This window comes from Haliotis rufescens, unplaced genomic scaffold, assembly GCF_023055435.1.
Source record: "Haliotis rufescens isolate VD_foot unplaced genomic scaffold, xgHalRufe1.0.p SCAF_4, whole genome shotgun sequence".
Classification (NCBI taxonomy): Eukaryota; Metazoa; Mollusca; class Gastropoda; order Lepetellida; family Haliotidae; genus Haliotis; species Haliotis rufescens.
Window position 1 is genome coordinate 29102071 of NW_025964112.1, and position 25975 is coordinate 29128045.

The 25975-nt window shown below is 40.4% G+C and overlaps 1 protein-coding gene across 1 annotated transcript in view; it reads right to left on the bottom strand.

The window, feature by feature from the left end:
• Positions 1–25975, bottom strand: part of LOC124150126 (dnaJ homolog subfamily C member 13-like) — a 592425-nt gene that overhangs the window by 13737 nt on the left and 552713 nt on the right. The window contains exons 54-55 of the mRNA XM_046522050.2: positions 13170–13310; positions 11195–11294 (exon numbers count right to left, since the gene is read on the bottom strand). Of these exons, the coding sequence (XP_046378006.2) occupies positions 11195–11294; positions 13170–13310 (241 nt within the window). The remainder of the gene's footprint in view (positions 1–11194; positions 11295–13169; positions 13311–25975) is intronic.

The following is a 25975-nucleotide window of genomic DNA, read 5'->3' on the forward strand; positions in this document are numbered from 1 at the left end:
TCTTTCATGCATTTCCACCCATGACATGAATATTAAATTGTTATGTTGCCATCCTTGCACAAGCTGAGTGCCAGGGATATAAAAAAAATGTTCTTGAAAAATTGAGTTATTTTACTTTTATTACGCCAGGATATTTTTTTTCATACCTACCTAACTTTTTAGGACAAAATTCAGGTAAAAAAAATGTGAGAGGCTTTTTTTTTTTTTTTTTTAATTGGCCTGCCTCACTTTTGAAATGAGTTTGAAATCCGTAAACCAAGAAATAAAAAAAGTGTCGCCTTAATGTCATCAGAAAAAATTGTAAATTTTCTAATAAATTGTATATTTATATACCGTATATCGCTGTGTATAAGGTGACCCCACGCCTTCAAAATCAACCCCAAATCCTATACTCCGTGTATAAGGCGACCTGGAAGCACATCACAAGTGCGCACACAAACCTTATATATGCAATAAAAATATGTTTATCTTGCGTTGTTTTTTCTACGATGATTGGTCGCTTGTGTAACACATCCCACACATCAATGTGATCATGGTTCACGCACCACTAAAATCCTTTGCGACACGACCCCAGCGACCTGATCACCTGACATATCCAGCACCCTCATTCTCAATCTAGAGCGTACAGGCTGGTGTAACTGTGATGCAGGGATGGTTGGGTGGGCATTTAGCGTGTGAGATAGGATAAGTATATAAATATACAATTTATTATAAAAGTTACAAATTTGTAAACTTATCCTATCTCACACTATGCATTTATCCCACGGTTGGATGGTGGAGCACAGAAACCCTAGCCTGTAAGGACTTCAACCATGAGACATACACGAGTAGGCTGGAACTAATCAGGAAAATTCAAAGGATTTTACAATGATTAGTGATAAAATCGTGTAAGGGTTGGTTAAAAAAACACTCTTTGTGCTACCAAGATATATACATCATGACATCGGGGAATCATGTGTTCCTTGGTTTCACACAGGACGCCGTTCCAAGAACGACCGCGTAACCATGAGCCAGGCAACACCTACTCGGTCACAACTTAACCTCACCCCGGCTAGCAGGAGGTGTTTTGTTTCAAACACCCAGTACCCGGCGCAGGTTCTACAAGACAGACCTCACACATACGCTCCCAAGGACATAAGGTGGACCAGCTTGGGATCTCTTTTATCGCTCCGTCAATCTATCAAACTCATGTAGAGATTGAATAAGGTAAGAACGAGAAGAGGAACGATTGACGATACCACTTTATCACACAGGTTGTCAATCAACTACTGAGACATCACATGCGCAAAGACAGAGGTGAGCAGGTAGAAGATCCGGACACCATTTAAACAAATGGCCACACCGGATTGTGGCTTCTATTGACGTAGACCGAAGTCCCAACAGACAAGCATATATACCCTCCCTCTGGTAGCTTGTCTGGGAAACCCAATAAACAAGCAATAAATGAAAATATTGCAGTATATACAGGAAACCAGACTTTGGACTTGTAGTCTGCTGGGCTTCCTCATCTGCGCTGTGTGGCAGCTGTGACCTTGGACGTCGGCAACTGAGATTCCGAAAGGAGTAGGAGGCAAAGACCATATCAGAACGCCAGAACATCCCTCCATGATGGCTGAAAGTGTGCAATACTATGCAACTCCAAGGTGGAAGTCACTGCCCTCGTCTCATGAGGATTGGAAGCAGCTGGGGTGGTAGTCCCTCAAAGGTGTAGACCCCGAGGATAGTAGAACGTAGCCAGTGGAGATGGTGGTTCAAGATACATCAGAAGTTGCAGCCGTCGACAAGTGTATGAAAACATGCTTGCGACAGCGACAGATGGTCTGAGATGCCTTCAAGTAGGACTTGTAGGCTCAGGCTTGATAAAGTGAGACGTCTTCCATGACATCAGCTCTCAATCAGTGAGAGTGGTGGAGGCTGAAAAGACGATCCGGTTCTCTTTGAATGCTATCCTATTGAAGACACTGGAACCTGCCTCAACCGACGTCTGAGCACGAGTCCCTCTAACACGAGCTGTAGGAGCCAGCGCAAGCAGGAAGACTGTCATGAACTTAAAGTTTGAGGTTTTATCAACAATTGATTTATAGTCAGTCAGGAGAAGTGACGGAGGAATACAGGGAGATCCCATGCTGGAGGGCCAAATCTGGAAGATTGGTCCATAAGGTGGTATGAGCGAATCAATGTCCAAGGTCAGCGACATCGGAAACCTTGGAACCTGAAGTCATGGTAACGCCTGAATTACTCACAGTCTGAAAGATCTGTGTAGATCTATCGGTTCGGGAACTGTAGCAAGTTTTATCCCATTAGTGAGTAGTTGGTACAGAACTGATCGCTGCCCAGTAAGTGCCCAGTGTCGAACCATAAGATGCCTTGTACTTCATAGGTGACATAGGTAATCTGCTACTTGTGGTATAGTAGCTTGGCTGCGAAAACCCCTGGATCTTGCAAACTGGTGAAAACTTTTCCATTTATCGTCACCTAGATTCTCATTGATTGACGAAGGGCTAAGCAAATCCTCTTATGAGACTGCTCTTGATATACTCCATACTTGAAGTTCGTATAATTCTGGTCTTGGATGGACCTGATTGGAGGGAGGATGTAGCAGTAGATGTGACCAGTTTGGAAGTCTTAGCGGTGGAATCCCTGCCAGTTCGATGATCTCTGGAACCCAAGTACTTGTCGTCAGAAGGCGCTACCAACAGCAGATGTAGGTAGCTCGTGTGTAGGATCTTTGTGGAATCCTTGGTATCAAGCCTGGTGGGGGCAACGCAAGGCAGTCAGGTCCTCCCATGATATCGTCAGACCATTGATTGACCAGATTTGTGGGTCTGGTGTTGGTGACACAATGTTATCTGATGCAAATAGGGTTACTAGTAGACAACCTCTTCTTTTATTGCCTGTTGGAATGCTTCGGCCGTAGCTTCCATTCTGTTGGCGATAGTCTGGCTGGTCTGGATAAAGTGTCTGCTAATCCACTTGCCGCTCCCAGTATATGTCTTGTCTTTATCTGTAAGTTGAGCTTGTCTACCAAAGGTGAAAGGTCAACTGCAGGAGGGTCTCTGATTTCATTGTGCCTTGAAGGTGTATGCCACAGTTGAAATGAGTGACCTGATCATCAGACGTTGGTTTCTTGACTGTTTTGTCTTATATAATAAGTGCATTTATAATGCGTCAGATTCCATTCACCAAGTGGATGCTCATAGCCCTACACTATTATTATCCCGGTCAATGGATCAGTGAGCACTCGATATTCATTCTCATCTCCCTGGGGAGTATACAACCCAAGCTGCCTGTGAGGTGCTAGAAGGTTAACAGCTACATTACCATCTCATCCTACCGGGTACCCACTCACTGCTGGGTGAAAAGAGGCACATTGCGAACAAAGTCACTTGCCTAAGGAGACACCACATGTGGTACATGTGCTTCAGTGAGGGGCAGGATCGAAGTCCTAGAATCTCTCAGGAGTCAAGCTGCTTAACGTGGTCACCAATCCAACTACTCTCCGAGACTGACGTTGCTTAACTTCACCTGATTGTGATCTGTGCGCTGTGCACAGGACCACGTGCCACCACTGGTCCAAAGAAATACTGTCCGGATTACAGCCTCATATTCGAGATAATTGATGTGGTGGAGCTGTCTGCTTCTGACCATAGGCCTGTTGTTACTTCCAAGTTGAAGTGAGCTCTCCGACCTTGAAGTGAAGCATCCATGAACAAGTGGTTGTTGTAGTCCGGCTTGTGTAAACAAGTTCCTGCGCACACGATCGATTCCACTGTCCTTCACAAGAGGTGTTTCCTCCATTTGTTCTGGTACTAGGATGTTAGACTGGCTCATTAGACTTGATCCCAAGGAATCGAGATCCTGGAATGGTTGTAAGTGGGACTTCTGATAATTTATTAACCAACGTAGTTGTGTTAATAATTTCCGGGTAAAAATGGTAGTCTTGAGTAATTGTCGATATCCTGTGTGACGAACAGCAATTGGTTTAGTCACTTGTGTACATAGTCATGGGTCAAAGCAATTCCAAAGGGTAGTGTACTGCCAGTGACAAGAAGGGTGGTTTCCTTCCAGTTGTGTTAGTCCAAGCTGTCGTCTGTTGACTGGTGACGGTTGGAATGGGGTAGCGGAGAGGTCGTCCAAAGTGTAATAGCTACTACCATACATAGAACGTTGAATGTTGATGTGGAGATGAGTTCGCATGCAGATCGAAAAATTGTTTTCTAAAGCAATGGTAAAATCTTGATCTAGTATTTAGTAGAAAAAACGAGACTGAAGATGTAGTTTACCGGTTGATTGTACGAAACAGGGTAATCGGGACCATGTGGAAGAGCGGTTGTAGCAGAAACCGTGCCTTGAATGGACGTGGAGGACATTAGGATCATATACCGAAATAAATGTCGATATTCACCAGCTCTCGTTTTGAATAAGTGAGGGATGACTTGTCCTGCTAGGTTGATCGGAGACGCGTAGAACTGGTGAAGAGACGATGGATCCCATCGCCTTAGCACCGGAAAAAGCGCTGTGCATTCCGGTATCGATGCGACAACAAAGGGAGTTGTGAAGATGTGACAGACCGTACGTATAGTCATTGACAACTTCTGTCAATTCTTCGCACGGCTCGCATGAGATCAGCCTGTAACCAAAGTCATGATAGTCTTGTTTACAAATAGCAATCTCGGGGTGTGAAGTGCGCAGAACAGGAAATACAACAGTCTTTCCGATCACATGGTCAAAAGCTCCCAACACATGAGCGGTGTCCCGAGTAACGAAAAACACCGGTGTATAGGCAGTCCGTTCCTTGTAGAATATGGGACGCTTAAAAACATCTTCAGACATCGAACAACTGCCGATTGTATCGATGAAAGACCGATGAACTCCCCCGTAGAATCGTCTGTTAGAATGGTGTTGGTTGACCATGGATAAGGCGTGCCAACTAATATGGAATATCAGGCTGAATTCGAGGGCGTCGATGTTAAAGGTCGGCTGTGATGATATCGTACCTCAGGTTGATGTCGTCCGTCTGACAATTCAAATCTGTATAGGGGAGCGCGTTGTCTCCAGCATCATCACCTGTTATGGAATATCAGGTTGAAATCGAGGGCGTCGATGCTAAGATTTTCGTCGAGCCTCAGGATAATGTCTGTCTGATGATTCAAATCTGAATAGGAAGGCGCGTTGTGTTGAGCTTCAAAACCTTGTAATGGTGATTTCTCATAGGAGAGTATCGTAAGACGATACATGGTTGGCAGGCACGTGGACCGGATTCATAAAGATCCCGGTAGAGAGAAAAACATCAGTATCTCAAGCTCGCCATACGAGGTGACTATGCCTGTAAGAGGCCAACGAGACCAGTTGGCCAAGTTCGCTGATATGGTTGGTGCAGGCCATCGTATCCCAAGACCTAGACGGATGCTCATGATGACAATCACTTGATTTTTCTGATCAAGACAACGGAATGCAGCGAAGGTCTTGTCCAAGTAAGCGACGATTGTAGTGTTTTCGGTCAGAGGGGTTGTCATTAGAAAGCCGGAGAGGTGTAGCTGTATCCTCAGAGCGCTGCAGAAACGATGACCCGAGTAACAAGCGTGTTGGGGGAAGAGGCAACCCTCAGTTGACGGTCTGACTTCCCAGGCTGAGTAAAGGGCCATAGTCCAACACGATGAACTGGCCATTTAAAAACGGGATGAATGTAGAAGCCAGGGAGCGGGCACGTGGACAGGGGCTTGGTCCGCACATAGGCGGGAGTCGCAGTAGTCAAACGAGACCGAAAGTGATCCTCCTCTATGTAAAGCGATGTAACCATCACCAAAAATGACTATAATATTTGGTTAAGCAGGAAAATGAAGGTACAGCCACAGGGGATAACACAATCGTTTGGGTTTCAAAGCAGAGGAAAAAAAACATGCACGAAAACCGTAAACAACGCCTTTAACCGACGAACAGTCGCCTTTATCGAACACTAAGCTAAGTAAATTGAGATCCAATTCTGGCAAGGTGGTACACAGTAGACATCATTAATAATACCACTCTCTCTTCGTGGTAATGGTAAACTTTAGTAGTGATGCTGTGAATTTTAATTTTATACATAAAAAAAACCAAACAACAAAACAAACAAACAAAGATTTTCTGTTCAGCATATGTGCATTCCTCTCATTATACTCAGCAATAGTACATATGGTTATACGGTTGGGATCTTAACTGTGTCTCAAGTTACAAACTCTTTTTGGCCCCGCCCCTCAGCCCCTGGGGGGTTCAGCAAATCTGTTTGTACAACTGTGAATTCCCACCACCTGAGAATACTTCCAACCAAATATGGTTGATGTCCATCTCTAAAGTTCCACAGAAGAAGTCGTTTAAATCAATATTGCGAAATTACCTTTTTAGCCACGCCCCACAGTCCCCGGGGGTACTGGTGGGGTTCAGCCCCTCCATTTCTCTAATTTGAATCCCCACCATTGGAGAATGCTTCCAACCAAGTATGGTTGATATCTATCTCTTAGTTCCAGAGAAGAAATCGCTTTAAGCAATATAGCCAATGGCTGCTGTTTCTCTGATCCTGCGGAGTTGAAAACGAATGCATTTGGCAAAATGCAGATGTTGACATTTCCATTTATTGTGTTGTTAGACAAGATATTAGACAGGAAACTTAGTTTTGCCATTCGGTTTGATGTGATGTGCATGGAAGTGGCTGTGCTGGAAGCTGACATTCCTGATGTGACAGTTGATGAGGCACTTGGGCCGCTTAATGTCATCAGAAAAAATGATTGAATGTCACAGTTGATGAGGCAGTTGATGTGTGCACGTTGGACAATATCTGCTATACTTTCTCCTGCTGCCTGTGCTTCATGTAGAAATATTTCCTGATGGAGTTGGTATTCTTGTGACCTGAAGGGAGTTTAATACATGTATTTAGAATACTACTTTTATGTTTCTTATAGTATATAGTTTTCTAGTATTGATATGAACACAAAAATCTATATTTGTTGTATTTATGTCTATGTATGATGACATTTCAAAGTAACTTCATGTCAGTTAACTTTGTAAAGCATGACTGTTATTGGATAGCTAAGAAAGACAAAAATTGTTATGTTTAACTGCTATTTCCATTGTTTGATTTGTGGCAACTCCTTCATCCAAAGGTTTCTTAACTATGTGCTTTCTCATGCTGCAAAAAATAAGTAATTGATGCAAATTCATTTGTTTTTCTTAATGTGTAAATTTATGAATCATTGAAAATTTTACAGTAAATTTTATATTTATATACATATCCTATCTCGCTATGCATTTCTTCCTTCTTCTTTCGATCCATGTATGGAAACGTCCTAAAACAAATTCCAGCTTCTAAAACCATTTCGCCTGAACTCCCCTCACACCATAGTTACCACCCAAACAATTGGGTCACACACTACAATCCCATGCACTGTGACGTACATGGTTTGATCACCTGACACCCTATGCCAGATCATTCTCTCTCTTGGAGTTGACACGCTTGGATGGTTGGGCAGGGTTGGTAGTCGTAATGGTAACTGTAGTCGGGGTAGCGATGTCTATGGCCCCTACTGTGTGTTTACCTGGAGTAAATGATAGACGTTGATGGTGATACAGGTGCTGGGGTTCAGGCAAAATGGTTTTAGAAGCTGGAAACTTTGTTTTAGGATGTTTCCACACAAGGATCCAAAGAAGAAGGAAGAAATATATAGTGAGATTAAAATAAAAGTTTTAATTATGTATTATGATATCATTTATTGCCTTCAATATTACTTAAATTTTAATTTTAATCATCTGACATAAACATGACAAATAACTAGATTATTTATTTATTTAAATTATGATTTTTTTAAAGTATATTTTTTGTTAAATGAGTCAATAGTAGGTATAATTTATTAAAACTTATTTTGTGAGACATTTGTTTTTTGTGATGTTTGTTCCATCCTACATGTCATTCATGATACTGTATAATTTGTTCAAGGCCATCAGTGAACTCTAGTACCAGGCACAGTCGACTTTCCCGAAGTGGTTGATTGGCAAGAAGTGGATGTGTGTCGGTTGTACCTGTACTTGTTGAAGCAGGCCACTGGATTCTGATCGGGTTCATCAGGGATGGCAAAGCGGTGTCCTGCGAATGTCACTTGTGTTTTCTCCAGAATGGGTAATCGAGATAAATACCAAGTACTCTTCCTTGTTGTCATCATCTTTAATTTTGACACACACACACACCCATTTTGTCTGATGTACCTATTTCCTAGTTCTCATCCCAAAATAGAAATGTACAGAGAGCCCACATTGAATGTATGAGGCTGATTCTGTTGGACAAGCATTGAGAACCTGCTTGATACATGGTATCAAGGTTCTCATCTGTTATCTCATCAGAGGCCTAGGATTTATTTCCCTTTCCTTGTGCTTTAAGAATATTTTGTTCTGCTTTCAGCACTGATCTCGACTTGGAAATTCATCACTTTTAAATGACACTGAACCCTTATGCTTTCCTTTTAAGGTGACGCTCAAAGGAAGACAGAAAATTTCAAAAGAGATGAGGGTTCATACTCTGAAGCATCTTTCTTGCGAATTGAGATGAGGAACTTGCATATGAGGTCATCGAGAACAAGGGGCTCTATTTCTTCAACTGGTCTTTCCTTCCCCAGCAAGAGAAGCAGCAAGAATCTTCAGGTACGTTGTAAGCAGTCTTCTTTTTTTTGGTGTTTTCATTTTCTTGCTTATCAAGAAATCTGTCAACATCTTTGTAGAAATGTTTGGGAGGAGCTTCTTGATGTTGTTCGAACATACTAAAATCCATTGAAGTGAGTAAAAGGTCAATATAATCCATCTTCACTTTGATGTTCTTTGATTAGCATTAGCATAAGATAATCTGTTTCAGGGGGAGATAATTCAAGTACAGGGTTAAGGGAAGTAACTCTTGTGTGGAAAGTAGTTCCGTCAAAGTATTTTTTTCACTGCAGAGACACTTTTCTGTCACTACTGTGGAATATCACTTTTCTAAACTTTAGAATTCTCAGTCTTTCACACTTAAGAATACACATAAAAAAAAGTTAAGCACCCCCTAATATTATGTATGATAATACACTACCATAGTGCTTAATGTTGATGGCAATACTAATTACGATATTAATGTTGTTTTGTCCGAATAATGTGACTGTTCATGCGTGATGGTGACGTCCCAATTTCCTGTGTTTTGCACGTGCATCATGCCTCCCTAGCACTCAGCAAAAGACAGTATGTCCACGCAGCAAATACTGGTACTGAAAACGGTGTAAATTGATTTGTGTAGTCGTCAAGACAGAAATGGCAAGGAGGAGAGTATGTGATGCACTAAGATGGAGAATCATTGGTATGCATGCCGCTGGGATGTCTATCAAGGGGACTGGACCTCAACTGGGTTACCATTACTCAGTAATCAGCCAATGAGTGTGAAAACACGCCCAAACCAATTCCGTAAAGTACCTGCCACGTACGGGACGCCCTCCTGTGATGTCTGGATGTGAAAAAAAGGATATTACTGCGATTAGTGCGAAGAAATCCATTTGCAACGAGCACCTACCTGAGGCGTAATTTGTTACCCAATAGACATCTGTCTGGCCAAACATTGCGGAATCGTTTAAGAGCTGCTGGAATGAGGGTCTGAAGAGTCGTCAAACACCACAAACTGGTACAACGTCATTGGAGACTGCGATTACAGTGGTGTTTGGCACACCAAGGGTGGAGGTGAGGTGAAATTGGGTTTAATGTCGCGTCCAAGATTATTGCACTTATATAGCGATGTGCATGTTTGTGTAGCTGCTTGTACTAGTCCGGACTGATGCTGATTTATAGCGCTAGCTCGCTGAGATACCATGCCGCAGTTTAACCCCACTTTGACAGAGTATACGGACTCTGAGCCGACCAGTCCTTGTTTTAGCCCCTTAATGCCGAGCGCCAGACAGGGTAACAACAAGTACCATCTTTTAACGTCTTTTGGTATGACACGGCAGGGGATCAAAACCCGGACCTTCCGCTCTCCGGGCGGACGCTCTACCACTAGACCACGGAGGCGGTCCACCAAGGGTGGAACCTCAGAACATAGAGACGTATCCATTGGTCAGATGAAAGCAGGCTTCAGCTGCATGTGAATGATGGCCGAACGAGAGTACTTCAGTAGTTTCTGAGAAGAGTTGTCCCCATTCAAGACACTATGTACAAAGTAAAATAACATGGATCAAGGACCATAACTCAGTTAAAAAAGTATTTACGACACCAATTTGAGTAACATCAGCGTGTAAAATTTTATTTCTCTAACTTGAATAGTTTTTTAAAAGAATTGTCCCCTGTGAGAAGCGGACGGACAGACGGAAGGAAGGATGGACAGACGGACGGACGAACTCTGTTCCTATATCCCCAACCCCACTTTGTGGCAGGGGATAAATACTGTTTGGTCAGGATGTGTTATGTTATACTTTTTGAGCCTGAAACTTCAGTTCACTGCTGACACATGCAAACATGCAATGCTGTGACGTAGTATAAAGGGAAGTAACCGCATTGCAATCACATTCAGTTCGTAGAACATTCGTAATTCAAGAAATCATTATGCAATTGAGTTCAAGGCAAATGCCGGTTTAAGGCCTTTTAAAGACAAACATTAGAATTCAAGGGCAATTTCCATACCATGATATCACATATAGGGTGAATTATTTTAAATTTGTGCTCTCCTCCCTATTCATCATTATCACCAGAAGTGGGCTGCAGTGGCAACCATATTGAAAATTTGATTCTAACATTTTGGGTTGTCATCAAAGGTTGGAACAAGCATGTGAAGTTTTATCTTTATTGTCAAGTGGTTTCTCAGGAGGATGACAAACACTTTTTCAATAAACAACAAACTTAAACTTAAACTTAAAGAACAAAATATTATCATGACCATCTGGCCATCCAAGTTTCAGGCTTCAGGTCCTTTATGTTATTTTCCTTTGAATCAAAGATGGCTTGCTACCTGGCTGCCGCAATGAAATTTAAATATTGAAGTTTGGAACAAACTTGAACCGCTTTATAGTAACAAACATCCACACAAAATTTCATCTGAATCATGGAAAATGTTTACTGGATTACACCAATGACCTGTGGCTGATGGACTCACTGAGCACCACTGTTCACATATATATGCAGCTTCCATAAAAGTCTCAATGGGCTAGAGAAAACTATGTCATACCTGTGAGATAGCCTGATATGTTGGAGTCTGTGATGAATAGGTCATGCCTTTGATCTTTGTAGTCCTTCCATACTGCTGACTTTTCAAGGATTCCTGTAATCTGTGGACACAATAGCAAGCAAGGTCATAGTACACTCCAACACAGAACACTAATTCCATATCCAAACAAATTATTATAAACTAGAAATGTTTTATAACATGCGAAAACAGAAGCAGCCTCATCCCCACCCTTTGCTAAATTCCCCCAACAACATTAACAACGACGTTATAAGCACTTCCTGTAATGACATCATTTCAGAATGGGAAAAAATATGCCAAATCTGGTACAACTTTTAAAAAGAGAGTCTTTCTCTAGTTATCACAAATTTATTAACACTTACAAGCACAGACAATCTGCGTATGGTTATTTATTTTTACGTTTTCCACTGTAACCAAGAGAATTCGTTTGGAATGCAGATAAATACTGTGGTTATGTATTCAAAGAAAATGTACTATGTTCTAGTTCAGTCAAAGAAAATATTATTATCATTTGGAAATCAAAACCATGTGTCTCCCTTATACTACCACAGATCAGATCAGCTATTTGATGTTATGTCATCCATGTGAGAACCATGTGCACCTATCAAGACAACAATTCACAGGGGCGGGAAATCACAGACTATTAGCTAGTCTATTAGCCTACACAAATACAATTACAAATTGTAACGTCATTGAACGAAAAACCAAAGCTTTTAAGCTAAAGATAGATAGTCATACAATAATCAAGAGTACACACTACATCAATAATTTGTAAATCTAATATTAATAAATATCCATTGCAGAATGTTGGAAGTATGAATATTTCCTGAAGAGATTTATAGGTGAGGTGAAATGGGGTATAACATCATATTAAAAATTAGTGCACTTACATTGCGATGTGCATGCATGCGAGTGGCTGCTTGTACTAGTCTGGAATTATGCTGATTTTATAGCGCTAGGCCACTGGATACCATGCCACAGTTTAACATGGATACCCCACTAAGATACAGTATACTGACTCCGAGCCGACCCGTCCTTGTTTTAGCCACTGAATGCCGAGCGTTCTACCTCTATACCATGGAGGCGGTCAGGATATTTAGAATGTGTATTAGATAACATGTATTTACAAATATCATTAGCTATCAGTTCTCTTGTACAATTACAGCATATTACCATAGTACCATATAGCATCAGTATCAGAGTTTCAATGAATGGAAAACAAATCAAACTAGAACTTTACAGCAGTTGACTCAAACACAAAAAGGTGAAGTTGACATCATTTTGGATGTTAAGTTAATATTTTCAGTTGTTGTATTATTGTTGCATTGTGTGTATCATCAACAGAAAGTAGGGATGAGGTACCACATGCGAAACTCACCTTGACACAATGTGTTTACAATATGGCAAGATGTCGTGGCCATGCTGTTGATTACCTGCAGATTGGCCATTTAATGTTTATTTTTTTATTGTAAACCTACTGCCTCCAAACATTTCTTGTACCACATTAATATCAAAGATCATAGCTGTCTTTACATAATTTTATCTTAGATTAGAATATTTTTTGACAATAAGCCTCATGAAAAGACTAACAAACCTCAATATCATTTAGTCTCTGGTGCCGTGCTAAATTGCCATGCCACACAGTCAATGAAAATATGCAATACGTGTAAATAAACCTTTCCTTGCAGACTCACATCAATAGCATTAACCAATAACTCTACAGCTGGAAAAAGTAAATCTTTTTTAAATTGGTCGTCTGATACCAATATACATAGTTACATGTATGTGACAAACGCATGAAGTTCAAACTTACCGGTAGAAGAAAAAGGTTGCCAAGTGCAGTAAGCACATATTTGGTCTGGTTGGCACTAAGGGGGTGTGAATAGTGAGGGGCCATATATTGTCCAAGAAGTTAAAGATAGTTCAGTGCTCCCAGCAACCATATGATCAACCATACCTGCTCTCCATAAAGTAAACTCCTCTGCATGGCTTTCAGTGCTTTCACAATCTGAGCTTTAGTAGCTGCAGGGTTCTCAACAGCCTCAAGGCCTCCTTCCAAAAGTCGAAGAAGGAATGGCAGCAAATCATTTTTTAGTGCCTGAAGAAGAAAAGGTAATACCTCAGTTCACATAACTGTATATGTTCCCAGAGTAGTGTTACTGAACAGGGAGAAATATACTCAAAGAGATACATCCATGTCTACACTTCACAACCATGCAGTTAGTTGGAAGTAGTATGCATGAATGTGTCTAACATACAAGTAAGAAAAGTGTAGTTATACAAACAATTACATTGATTCATCATTTTGCTGCATAATGTAATCTTTTTATACCATAAACTTCCGCTTTTAAGACAAGCTTATTGGCACCAGAACAGGTGCTGGGGGCTGGGGGCTGGGGGCTGGGGGTTGGTATGATGGGGCAACATAATACACATGAGCTGCAAGATCTCATCCATTTCTTCCAGTAGTTACAGGTTCCACCGACAATGTCAACTGGAACATGATGTTTGACATTAAAACATCACAGCATTATCACTATCCCCTGCCATGGGGCACATTAGAATTGTGTTTGTACATATAGTAGTGAATACTAGGGAACTTAATGTTAACTATAAAACAAGTATCTCTCATAAGCATGCAAACTTTCATGTAGTTTCTCAGGAACCTTGTCCCCATTGAAGATAGGAAGCAGAAACTTGAAGCAAGTGAAGTAGCTCTGAAAAAATCATTTAAGGCTTCAATTTTCAAAGTATTCTTGATAAGTATCTCTTGTATAAGCTTCCACAGTTTCATTCAAGTAACTTCAGTTTCAGAGAAAACTTGTCCCCATTGCAGACACTATGCACTTAGTAAATAACATGGATGAAGGGCCATAACTGTGTAAAAGAATAATTTACGGCTTCTATTTTTGAACTCAAGTCTTGACAACTATCCCTCATATAAGCATGCAAACATTCATTAATATAACTGTTTCTGATAAAACATTTTCCTTTTCCATTTCATGCAGTAAATTAAAACACTGCATTCATGACACCAATTTTTCTTTTTTATCTCATTTGAGATCATGACCAGTAAAATCAATGTGAAAATTTTCATTTCTCTAACTAAAATAGTTTTTGAGAAAATCTGTCCCCATTGAGAAGCTGACTAATGGACGAACTCCATTCCTATATCCTTCTATGTAATAACTATTACTGGAGCAAATTTTGTAAAACAAATGCCATTTTTATCAGATCTATTTATTTCATGATGTATATACAATTTATAAATTCTGCAAATAAAGTCTAAATATGCATTCGGCTCACCTCGATCTAGACTGCCTAACCAGCTGGTGAAAAAAATTAATCAGGACAAATTGTCACCAAAGCTGCTTGGCGAAAATGGCACCAGATTTAGTTGGCGAAAACGCAACCACAAAGATATATTGAGATGTTCTGAGTAAAAAGGGAAAACTAATAATGATTCAGCATTCGCAATGTACTAAAGCAATGACTGTTCTCCATTTAAACACCTTCCTTGAAAGTATGCAGTCCATCTCAGCATTCACCAACAAATTTAGCATTTTTTACTTGTGCACTTTCTACGTTCTCTATTATTTCTCACTCATTATTCTTTCAGTCAATATTTATTCATATGTACAAACATTTTCTGGTTTTTCTTCTCATACCAATCAGTAAACTGTTGTTGGTTCAATTATTCTATGGCCTTTGAACTTCCCTAATACCAGTCAACAGAATAAACATATAAACTGTGTGTTGTTTTTAGGAAAACACTGTATATTGTTGTTGTAGAAGTGCTCTACTTGGTGCTAAGGTTCTGGGCCGGAAGAGACGAAACCTAGCCATAATCAACTCTAAAATCTCTTCACTTTCGTGAGGCTACAGTAAGACTGGTCACGCTACAGTAAACATGGGATAATGCTATACCGGGACTCTCAAATTACAAGAAAAACACAGAAATGCGTATACCGTAATCACAGTAGTAATTTATTAGATGCTGAAGTATAGTATAGTTGCTCAAAAGTACTTTACATTTAACAAATTTAATAACTCCAATACTTTAATATTTCATAGATGTACATTATAATTTCTACAAAAACAACAATAACATATCTTAAAATATAATGGTAAATACATAAATACACTCTATAATAAATTTGCGGTTGCACTGGCATACACGTTGTGTTCAAGTCATTCACTCCAAGTGGATCAGGTCACCAACGTGATCTGTGTACTCAACTTCGCCGATGACGTTGTTGACGAGATTGTCTTTCAGAGCCTGAAGACGGTTGTCAATCAGCCGGTATCTTCTCTTTCTCGGTGGTGCTGACCAGTGGGCTCCAATTTTCGTTGAATGGCGACTTCTACGTTGGATTGTTCTCTTTGAAATAGCGTAACAACTTCAAAAATGTTTGGATGGCTCTTCCTGGCAAGTTTGTTGATATTCCACCCATCGATATTATTGTTAGTGCGATGCCCTTGGTTACCAAAATGGTTCCAGATCTCAGGTCAGAATTGGCCTCCTTCCACCCACGTTGTCATGACGTAGTCCATGAAGGCTGCGACCTTGGGACCCGCGGGACTGTCAGCGATGGCTTGGAGCCAGACGTCGTCGACCTTGTCCAAGGGAAGCAGAGGCAAGGCTGCGGCTCTTCACACCAGTCGTTGCACTTCATCATCGTTCTTGTAGTCCGTAGCCAGACCTTCCTTCTGTACTCGACGCCAAATGCACTGGGTGAAGTGAAAATAACAGTCCCTGATCAAAGTGTTGGGAAAGGCACTCCGTACAGCATTGTGGGCAGCGATTTCAGAGTCTAACTGGAAAGTTCTTGGATTGAAGTAACAATTCTGCTATTGAGCCATTAGACGTAAATGTTCAAATGCCCTGGTGTACGTATCTTCGGACTTGTTCGGAAGCAGACAGTACACAAGCGGGAACATGTGGCCTTGGAATTCAGCATGTAGTGTGTAGATCTGCTCAAACAGTCATGAAGCTGAGGAGAAGGTGCCGTCACCAAACACTTCATCTGCTGCACACAGGTGCTCAATGTTCTTGCTTGTGGTGAAGATGAGAATGTCGTTGTCGATGCGATTAAGGAAGTGTTCTCCTGCTTCGGTCAATGTCCACTGTCTTTCAAGATGAATCTCAGGTCGGGTGGCAGGAAGTTTAGGAAGGGTCTTGTGGCGTTGTCGGTACAGAATGGTCTTCAGGGATGCAAAGGAAGGAATTTCCTTAAGCAGGTCGTCTGGAACTACGTCGTGGTGGCGGCGAAGTCTGGAAATCTCATCTCCGTATATGGTTGGAATCAGCGTTGTGTCCGTCTTAGCACGGTGGATGAGCTTGGACTTGAAAGATTCCACTTACATCTCATATGGGATAGTTTGGTGGGTATGGTTCACCTGCAATTAAATAATTGCATTTTAACTAATATTAACTATAAACAAATACATACATGTGACAAATACCTGTGGTATCTAAAAATAAGTAATAATAATAAGTAAAATAAATAACTGAATAGTTTGTTAAGCAAAGTCTTTTGAGTTTATGTCTTTAAGATTATTATCATCATGATCATGTGCATTATTTTCTTACCTGCAAAGCTGCTTGAAGAATGCCGTTTTCAGTGATCACCGATGCTCTGCATGCAGCAAAAACGCAGTTCCAATACTTCTTCTCACGGACCGTTTTCTTACAACAAAACTTGAATCCCTCATAAAACAAGTGCTGACCACCTCGCACAGTATCAACCATGTTCAATCAAACTTGTGAGTTAGCCATTTTGACCATAGATAAATAAGTTGCACTCTTTATATATACCATCAAATACATACTGTATGTATTCTTAAGAAACGACTCTCCTCTAAACTCATCGGTATCATAACCCATATCAACTAAGAAACTAATTGTTTGTTCAATTAAGAAACTGATCATCTCTTCTCCTGTGTTTAAACATGTATTATTTTTTACGAAACGACTCTCTAGTAAATCTCCTCTCCTCTCCTCTCCTCTCCTCTCCTCTGTTTGAACAGCACGGGCGCTAATCTTAACTACGGTAATCGGGTGTTTTTATAGCAATTACTCATTTCTCGCTTTCGTAGGACAAATACCCCAACTTGGGTTTTCGCTTTACTGATACTAGGGAAAATTGGATTTTCGCTAACCAGGCACGACACCGGTGCTAATAAGTGGTGCTGTTTGCTGTTTGACAGGATTAAGGTAAGGTTGGATTAAGGTAAGGATTATAAGTATCATTCCACTGGGGATGGGGAGGGGGGAGTCGCATTGATATTGAGTCGAAATTTAAGCTAAAGGTCAGCAGTCATATAAATTTGGAGACCCAATAATTTCAAAGGAAGAGAATATATGGATCTCAACTTCCTTATTATGAGGAACACAACAGTTTGGACTATGGCACGGGCATAGGGCCCCTGTCGAGTAGTAAGAAGTCAGCACAATAGGGTTAATGTTCTCGGCATCGCAAACCATGATGTAAACACAAATAGCCTCGAAGCCAGCCAAAGTGCTGGCAGTTCCAGACAAAATACAGTGCAATCCAGCAATCAGCCTTATCTCACAGTATCTAAAAGTTACGAAGACAACATGGTGTTTGTGTACCGAAGAATTGGCCAAGGAAAACCTTGTTGCAGTTGCTTCAAGAAAAGCCACACACGAGGCCAGTATCAGCGACTGTGACCTCTTCTTTTCTAGTCAGCTTACTCTACAGGTTTCCAGTGTTATCTTAAGTTTATGCTAAAGTTTGTTTTCCATGCTGGGTGCTAACAGTGTACTGCCACCTATGAATGAAGCTTACCATCAGTACTTCAAAGCCCATTGTTTTGGCATCCTCAAACCTGACACTGTTAACACTTACCTGGCAGGTATCGGATTCATATATCTGCAAGCGGGCATCAGGACAGTGTTTGATGGCATCTCAACAGGTGCATTGAATAGGATTCAAACCCTACTAAGAGGCTACAAACATGCCCAAAGACCAGAGCAGAGGAAGAGACTACCCGTGACTTACCACGTGTTAAGTATCATTGTCAAGCGGCTCAGGGCTGTGTGTTTGCTCCTTACAATGATTTTGTGATGGAATGTATGTGTCTTACAGGTTTTCTTGGATTCCTTCACATGCTCTGCAAACTTTGATCCCAATGTGAACATCACCATGAATTATATTAGTTTTGATCTTCACAAGAAGAAATGTACCATTACCTTAAAAGTTTCCAAGACTGATCCCTTCCGGCATGGTGTTTCTATTTCACTCTTAACTACTGATACCATAACAAAGGAAGCCAACAGATGATTGGTGCTGCTAGGTGCTTATCAATAGAGAATGGAATTAGCCAACACTTAAGTTATCATAGCTAGGTAATTGGTAATGGACACTGGGCAAATGGGGTGGGGGTGGGGGGTAATTAGCACTGATTGGTGTAAGAATGGACATAGAAAGGGGCAAATTGAAGCCAGCTAGGCAATTAGCCCCGACAAAGATCAAAGTAATACATCCCATGCACTAGGCAGATAGGTTCTCCCTGGTCACAGTTCATGGCTGACTGGTGTCTCCTGATGTCAATGGCTTCTAGTAGTTTCCTTTGTGGCCAGTCGTTGTTGGTAGACAGGTGTTTTGTGGCTTCTATTATGGTTCTGTTCGGATGAACAAAACCTTCCAAATGGTGTGCTGGTTTTCTTGGGGGAATCAGTCAGCAAAGAGCCGGAGTCACAGGAGACTAATCACCATTTTATTTACAAGAACAATGAACAACTTACAATATCTTAGAATATAGGTGAGGGTGCCACAGAGAGTCGGTACAACCCTCTGGGCTGTGAGAGAGAGATCTGCTTGGTTAGAGCGACAAACCCCTTCTGCTTTACATTTTGCTTCTGTGTGTATTTAACAAAAATTAGAACAATAAAAGGAATATGATTGGTTGATACACGATGGGGTGTGTCCTATAGTTAATGAATGGCTAGACAGAGAGGAATACTTAATCCTGTTTATCCTGTTGGACTGGCACTAATCTTGTTGACATATTTACTGGGTGCTTGGAAAGAGATTATGGTGTCACTATAGATGAGCTTGAATGGGGGCTAATCCTTAATGAGTCTAAATTGAAGTAATTGCTGAATGTTCTGATGATGATGATGATGATGTTTATTCTCATAAATCACGGCAGTGATACAGAGATGGAATTAGATACAATAGGAGAAAACATGTCAGTAGAACATTTTCATACATGATCTTATATAATTTCCCTGTTTTAATAGAATTGGCTTATAAGTAATGGACATCAAATGAGAGAATTTTATGGCAGAAGGATACATACAGTAGTATTGAGGCAAAAACTTGTTTCTAATTTCTGAGAGTTTTGGACATTCTAATAAAAAGTGCATTTCATCACATATCAATTTTTTACGCAATGTACATTTTCTTTCCTCTCTTACAATATTATACCATCTTCCTGTTTCAATTGGTAATCTATGATTTACTGTTCTAAAACGAGCAAGAGAGATGCTTAAGGTGATTGGTAGTTCTAGGAAATAAGGTTCTAGGGATGGTAACTCTTTACACATGTTATAATAGTAACCTTCAGATGAATTTTCCTTTGATTCTCGCCATCTTTGCAGAAAATTATCAATGAGAACATGTTTCACATTTTGTTTCAACCAAGCGACACTAATAAAGGTCTGAGACAACCAAATGTAATTGAAGCCTATATTTTGAAGAACACATTTTACTTCTTTTAATAGTGGGAAATGGTAATTTGGATTTGCAATGGACATTTGAAAGTTTAACAGAGGTGAACAGAAGTAATGAGGCCAGGAAAAGACACATCACAACAGAGGGTAGTGAGGTATATGGAGACACAACATGTAAAAAGCAGAAAGGTGAGACGAGTGATTTTCCTGTGCCCGATCGTAATGCAACTGAAAACTTGAACTATTCGCCATCGTGTTCGAAATCAATCAATGATGTGTTGGAGGCAATACAAACACTAAAGCTACGTGTTGATGAACGTTTTAATTCTATGGAGGATAGGATAACTGCCAAACTGAAAACTAGTTTCGAGGAAGAGATCTCAAAGGTGAGAAAAGATTTTGAATCAGACATTGTTGATGCGAATAGACAGTTGACCCAGTTGTCTGATCAGGCCGTGGAGAACGAGAGAAAAGCATAGACAGCCTGCATAGCTCACAGTCTTATGCAGACGCGGCGAGTTCAGAAGCAATACATCTGAACATTGCTATTAAGAATCTTCCCGAATCTAGTAACGAAAATGTGGTGAATAAAGTTCAGTCTCATTAAGGAAGGGCTGAGTTTTCGTAACATAAGCATTGTTATTGCGGAGAGGAAACAGTCAACTAACAGAAGGTATGCAGGAGTGATCATTGCTAGATGTCGTAGTTTGGATGATAAAAAGCAAATATTGAGTGACAAAATGAAACTGAAGGACAGTAGAAATTACAGGGACGTGTTTATTGTGAGTGATAAACCCCTACATCAGAGAATTCAAGAATCAAATCTGAAAAAACTGGTTGATGCAGTGGGAGGAAACCTGAAGATGAACGGAGGAAGGATCCAGGTAATACACAACTGGGAGAACTCTAGTCAGGACTCGAGGCCGAGGCGAGGAGACAATTATTCCCAGGGTAGGAGGGACAACTACGACAACAAGCGGACACACAACGGAACCGGTGATCTCAACGGTGAGAGGTGACAAACCGACGTAAACAACACTACCGGGCATTGGGAGTACAGGCTTTGTTGACAAACAGCGACCACGTGGACTGCCAGCTTATCGGGTTGGAGAACGCCATCGGGACAAAGGTGAAAGGTCTGGTCGTGACACCTATACCCACCGTAACTCCGTGACAAGACAATAACAACTAGGTTGTATGCTGGTTTTGGAATGTGGCCGGCTGGACAACTGATGTTTTAAGTGATAATTTTATTGTACGTGAATCGTTCATCAACTTTCTATCAACTGTCCCATCTCATTAGTAGCACTGAATTACATGTTGATAACTATACATGGTTTGGGCACAACAGAGTACTACTTCACAGAAGTGCCAAATGTGGTTCTAGGGGGGTTGTTTTTTTAGATAAAAACACTGTATGTGATTTATTTGATGTCAAGTTATTAGACAATATGTATGAAGGTATCCTGTGGTTGCAGTTGAATCATAAAGTAACTTTCTGTGTGTGTTACTGGCCGCCTAAGAACTCCACTCGACATGTTGATGCGTCAGAGTTTTTAGATACCTTACTGTCTCAGGTGTACCTATATCAGACTCAGAAATTCTGAGTCAGAATATTAGGTATATATGCGGAGACTTCAACAGCAGGTGTGCAGATCTACGCGACCACGTGGAAGGTGTCGACTTGCTGCCTGAAAGAGACTGTATTGATAACACACTGAATAACCATGGGCGTTTGTTTTGTGATTTTCTTTGTAATGCTAATATGTGTATTGTGAATGGACGGAAAGGAGTGAATGATTTTACGTTTGTAACCCCGAGAGGTAACTCTGTTGTTGATTTTTGTATATGTAACTATGAATGTTTAGAGAGCATTACTGATTTCTGTGTTGTGCATCCTAGTGTGTTGGTTGAGGAAGCGAGGCTAGTTGGTGTGTTAGACACTGAGGCAGTGAGTAAACTTGACCACTCTGTGTTAGTGTGGACTATGAACTTGGACTCCTTTGTATATAATACCCCTGTAACAAAGGAGGATAGTGGATCAGGTTTTACACTCAAGTGTGATTCTACCAATATACCCGACAATTTCCTAAAATCTGGAGAGGTTCGTGATCGGATACTGGACGGATAGACAGTATCATATCAGTGCTAGAATCATCTAATCAAGAACAGTGTGACATGGACAATGCTTTTAACCTATTTCAAGAAACTGTTTTAAGTGAAATGTACAATGTACTTTCAAAGAAGCATGTTTTATCTTCCTATGTAAACTCTAAACAGAAAAAGACGAAGAAGGCGTGGTGGACAGAGACTCTGACTGAGCTATGGAACGATATGTGTAGAGCGGAACGCACTTGGTGTAAATCCCGTGGTCCAAGATTTGTTAGTCTGAAAGCTATATACGTGGGGAAACGTTCAGTGTTTGATAAAGCGGTTAAACGTGCTAAACGTGAATACAGAAACAAGACTATTAGAGAGATAGAGGACATGTGTGATTCGGGGACAAGAGAGTTTTGGAAAAAGATTGGAAGAGTTGGGGTTGGGAATGATAGAAGAAAACAGATTCCTATGGAAGTAGTTACAGAGGATGGAAGGGTTGTAAGAGACAGAGAGGCTGTGTTAAACACATGGACACAAGCGTACTGCACACTTCTCAACACTAACTCTAACAGCACCGAGGAGGAAGTTGTGCACCATAGTGACGTCACTGACATTAACCCCCATCTTAATGAAAAAATAACGCTACAGGAGATACACCATGTCATGATGCAAGCAAAGAAAGGTAAAGCTCCGGGATATGATGGTATACCTGTGGACATTTTGAAAAATGAAGAAAGTCTTAAGTTTTTATACAGAACTTTTAACTTGTGTTTTCTTACTGGTAAAGTTCCAACTGACTGGTCAAAAGGAATCATTAATCCCATACCGAAGTCAGCAACAGATGACCAACATAATCCACTCTCATATAGAGGCATAACGCTTGCCAAATCATCTTATGAATTGTATTGTGGAGTTTTAAGCAATAGATTGACAGAACATGTGGAAGGGGTTGATATTTTATGTGATGAACAAAATGGTTTTAGAAGAGGACAATCAACTACAGAGCACATTTCTACTGTGACATCCGTAATAGAGACACGTAAGAGTATGGGGAAACAAACTTTTGCTGCTTTCGTGGACTTCAAGAAAGCTTACGACTGTATTGATCGAGGTATTCTATTTAGTAAATTGAGTCACATCGGGATCCAGGGGAATATGTTTAATGCTATTGTCTCACTGTATCGGAATGTTCAGGCTTGTATGCGGATTAACAGGTCGTTTACGTCTTGGTTTAACATCAAGAGTGGTCTATGCCAGGGATGCCTACTTTCTCCACTGTTATTCAACCTGTACATCAATGACCTCATAACTACGCTGAATGCCTTAGAAGTTGGTGTAACTGTTGACGATGAATGCATTTGTGTTCTGGCTTACGCTGACGACATCATTCTTCTGGCTGAGAGTGATCAGGACTTAAATATACTTCTTAACGGGCTTGGGCAGTGGTGTACGACAAACAAGATGTCAATTAATCCCAACAAATCGAAGATTGTGCATTTCCGGAGCCAGGCAGTGACAAGAACGGATAGTTTATTCCAGTGTAGCGGCATTAGTTTGGAAATAGTGGAGAGTTACTGTTACCTCGGTTTGTTACTAACAGAACATCTGGACTACACTCGGATAGGGAATGCCGTGGCAAGTGCTGCAAGTCGTGCTCTGGGACTTCTCATATCAAAGAGCAAGATTCTAGGAGGGATGGAGTACAAAACATTTACCAAGCTGTATGACTCCATGGTGTGGGCAACAATAGACTATGGAGCTGCGATATGGGGAGCTCATCACATTCCAGCTATCAGCACCGTACATAACAGGGCCATGAAGTATTTTATGGGAGTGAGGAAGTCAACCCCAAACAGCGCTGTATCAGGGGACATGGGATGGGAGCCACCGGTTGTATGGCTATGGAGAAGTGTAGCAAGGTATTACAAGTGATTGTGCGACGTGAATCCTGACAGACATGTATTTAAAGTGTTCAAGTGGGCAGACTCAGCGGCGTCATTAGGCACACGTAACTGGAATCTCCGTGTCCACAAGAAACTACGAAGTTTACAGTTAGACCATTTTATCCCTATTGGAAACACTTTTTATATACACTTTTTAACGAGTAACGTTGGAGAGAAGATAAAGCAGAACTTCATACAGGAATAGAGTAAGTCAGTCAGACAGGAGGAAAGTAGACATGGAACAGGAAAGAACAAGCTCCGACTTTATCGACATTTTAAGACAAGTTTTGAAGTTGAACGGCATTTGCAGTTTCCCCTACACTGGTCTCACCGCTGTGCTCTAGCTCTATTTCGCTGTGGTGTTGCCCCGCTCCGTGTCGAGACAGGTCGCTACAATAATATACCATTGAATGAACGGGTGTGTTTTAACTGTCATGAATGCGTGGAGGATGAAAGCCATGTTTTATTTCATTGTCCTTTATATAAAAACATTACTGATAGCCTTTTAACTACATGTGCGAATCTCAAGTTCTATCTGATGTTGATAAGTTCTCTTTTATTTTGTCCAATGATGATTTGTTGTTTCTAACGGCCAAAACCTGCAAACTTTTACTTGAAAAATGCAAGAATATTTTATATAATGCTTAGATTTACCTTTGTGATATATTTTATCACTTATATATTCTACTTGTATTTATTTTTATGTGACCTCGTCTCTCATAACTCATATTGAGTGGTTCTGTACTTTTATCTTTGTTCTATGTATATAAGTATGTAGTATGTTGTACAGAAGTGAGACGTTAATAAACAATTGTCTTGTAAACGATTATTCAATAGTGTAGTGAACCATTTACCTAAACAGCTTAGGATAGAAATACCTCTGTAATTGTCTGGGTCAGCTTGGTTTCCTTTGTTTTTGTAGATTGGTTTAATTTACCAACAAGCCAAGCTTCAGGTAAAACTCCAGTGTCAAAAACGAGGTTAAAAAGCCTTACGTAAACCGGCATCATAACATGAATAGAGCTTTTAATGTACTCATTGTAAATACTATCCAACCCACAAGCCTTATTGTTCTTCAATGCACTGACCGCTGACATAATTTCTTCTTCTGTAATCCTACAATCTAAGATATCATCATGATCATCATAATTTATGTTATTGACAAAAACATCGTCATTATCATCAGAACTTTGATAAAGATCTTTAAAAAATTCAAAAAAATTGTCCATACTGATTTTTTCTGCTTTTCTTTGGTTCAAATGATTTTAAAATTTCCCAAAAATTCTTAGGGCTACTATCCTTACATTCCCTCAGTTGTTGGACACATTTGTTTTGATATGTCTTAAACGCCTTCTTTAGGGTTTTACTATAAGCTCTACTTGCTGAAATGTACATAGCTTTGGTATTACTGTCTTTAGTCCTTCCATATATACGTTTACGCTTGTGGTAAAATCTACGTGATGATTTACATTTTTCATCAAACCAGGGTTTATGCTTGTGCTTATGTACAGAGTGTCTAGAATTTTTTACAGTACCTAGAGTAGTTTCAGCCGCAGTAACCAGCGTCTGAGAGATTTTATTAACAATTTGGTTAATGTCATTTGGCTCTATTTGGTCTTTACATGCATCTAATTCTGTACACTGATGGGTAATGGCAACCTTATCGATATTACATAAAAATGTTTCACTTTTATCAGGAATCCATCTCTTTACAAATTTATGTACATGTACATCTTTGTTATCATCTATAGCTGGAGACAGTTGTTGTGATGTACAATCTAACGTAAACGATAAGCCACAGTGTACATCGGACGAGATCGGGTCAAACTCCTGCACCTCAAAATCTATTAATAATGGGAATGTTTCTGCTGATGCAATACAATAATCGACAACACTGGCATTTCTGCATGTCAGTTTACCAATACCCTTGTCTTTGCCTAATCTCCCATTTACAATATACAATCCGTTATTTTTACATAAATCCAGAAGTTTATACCCGTTACAGTTTGTTTCAGTATC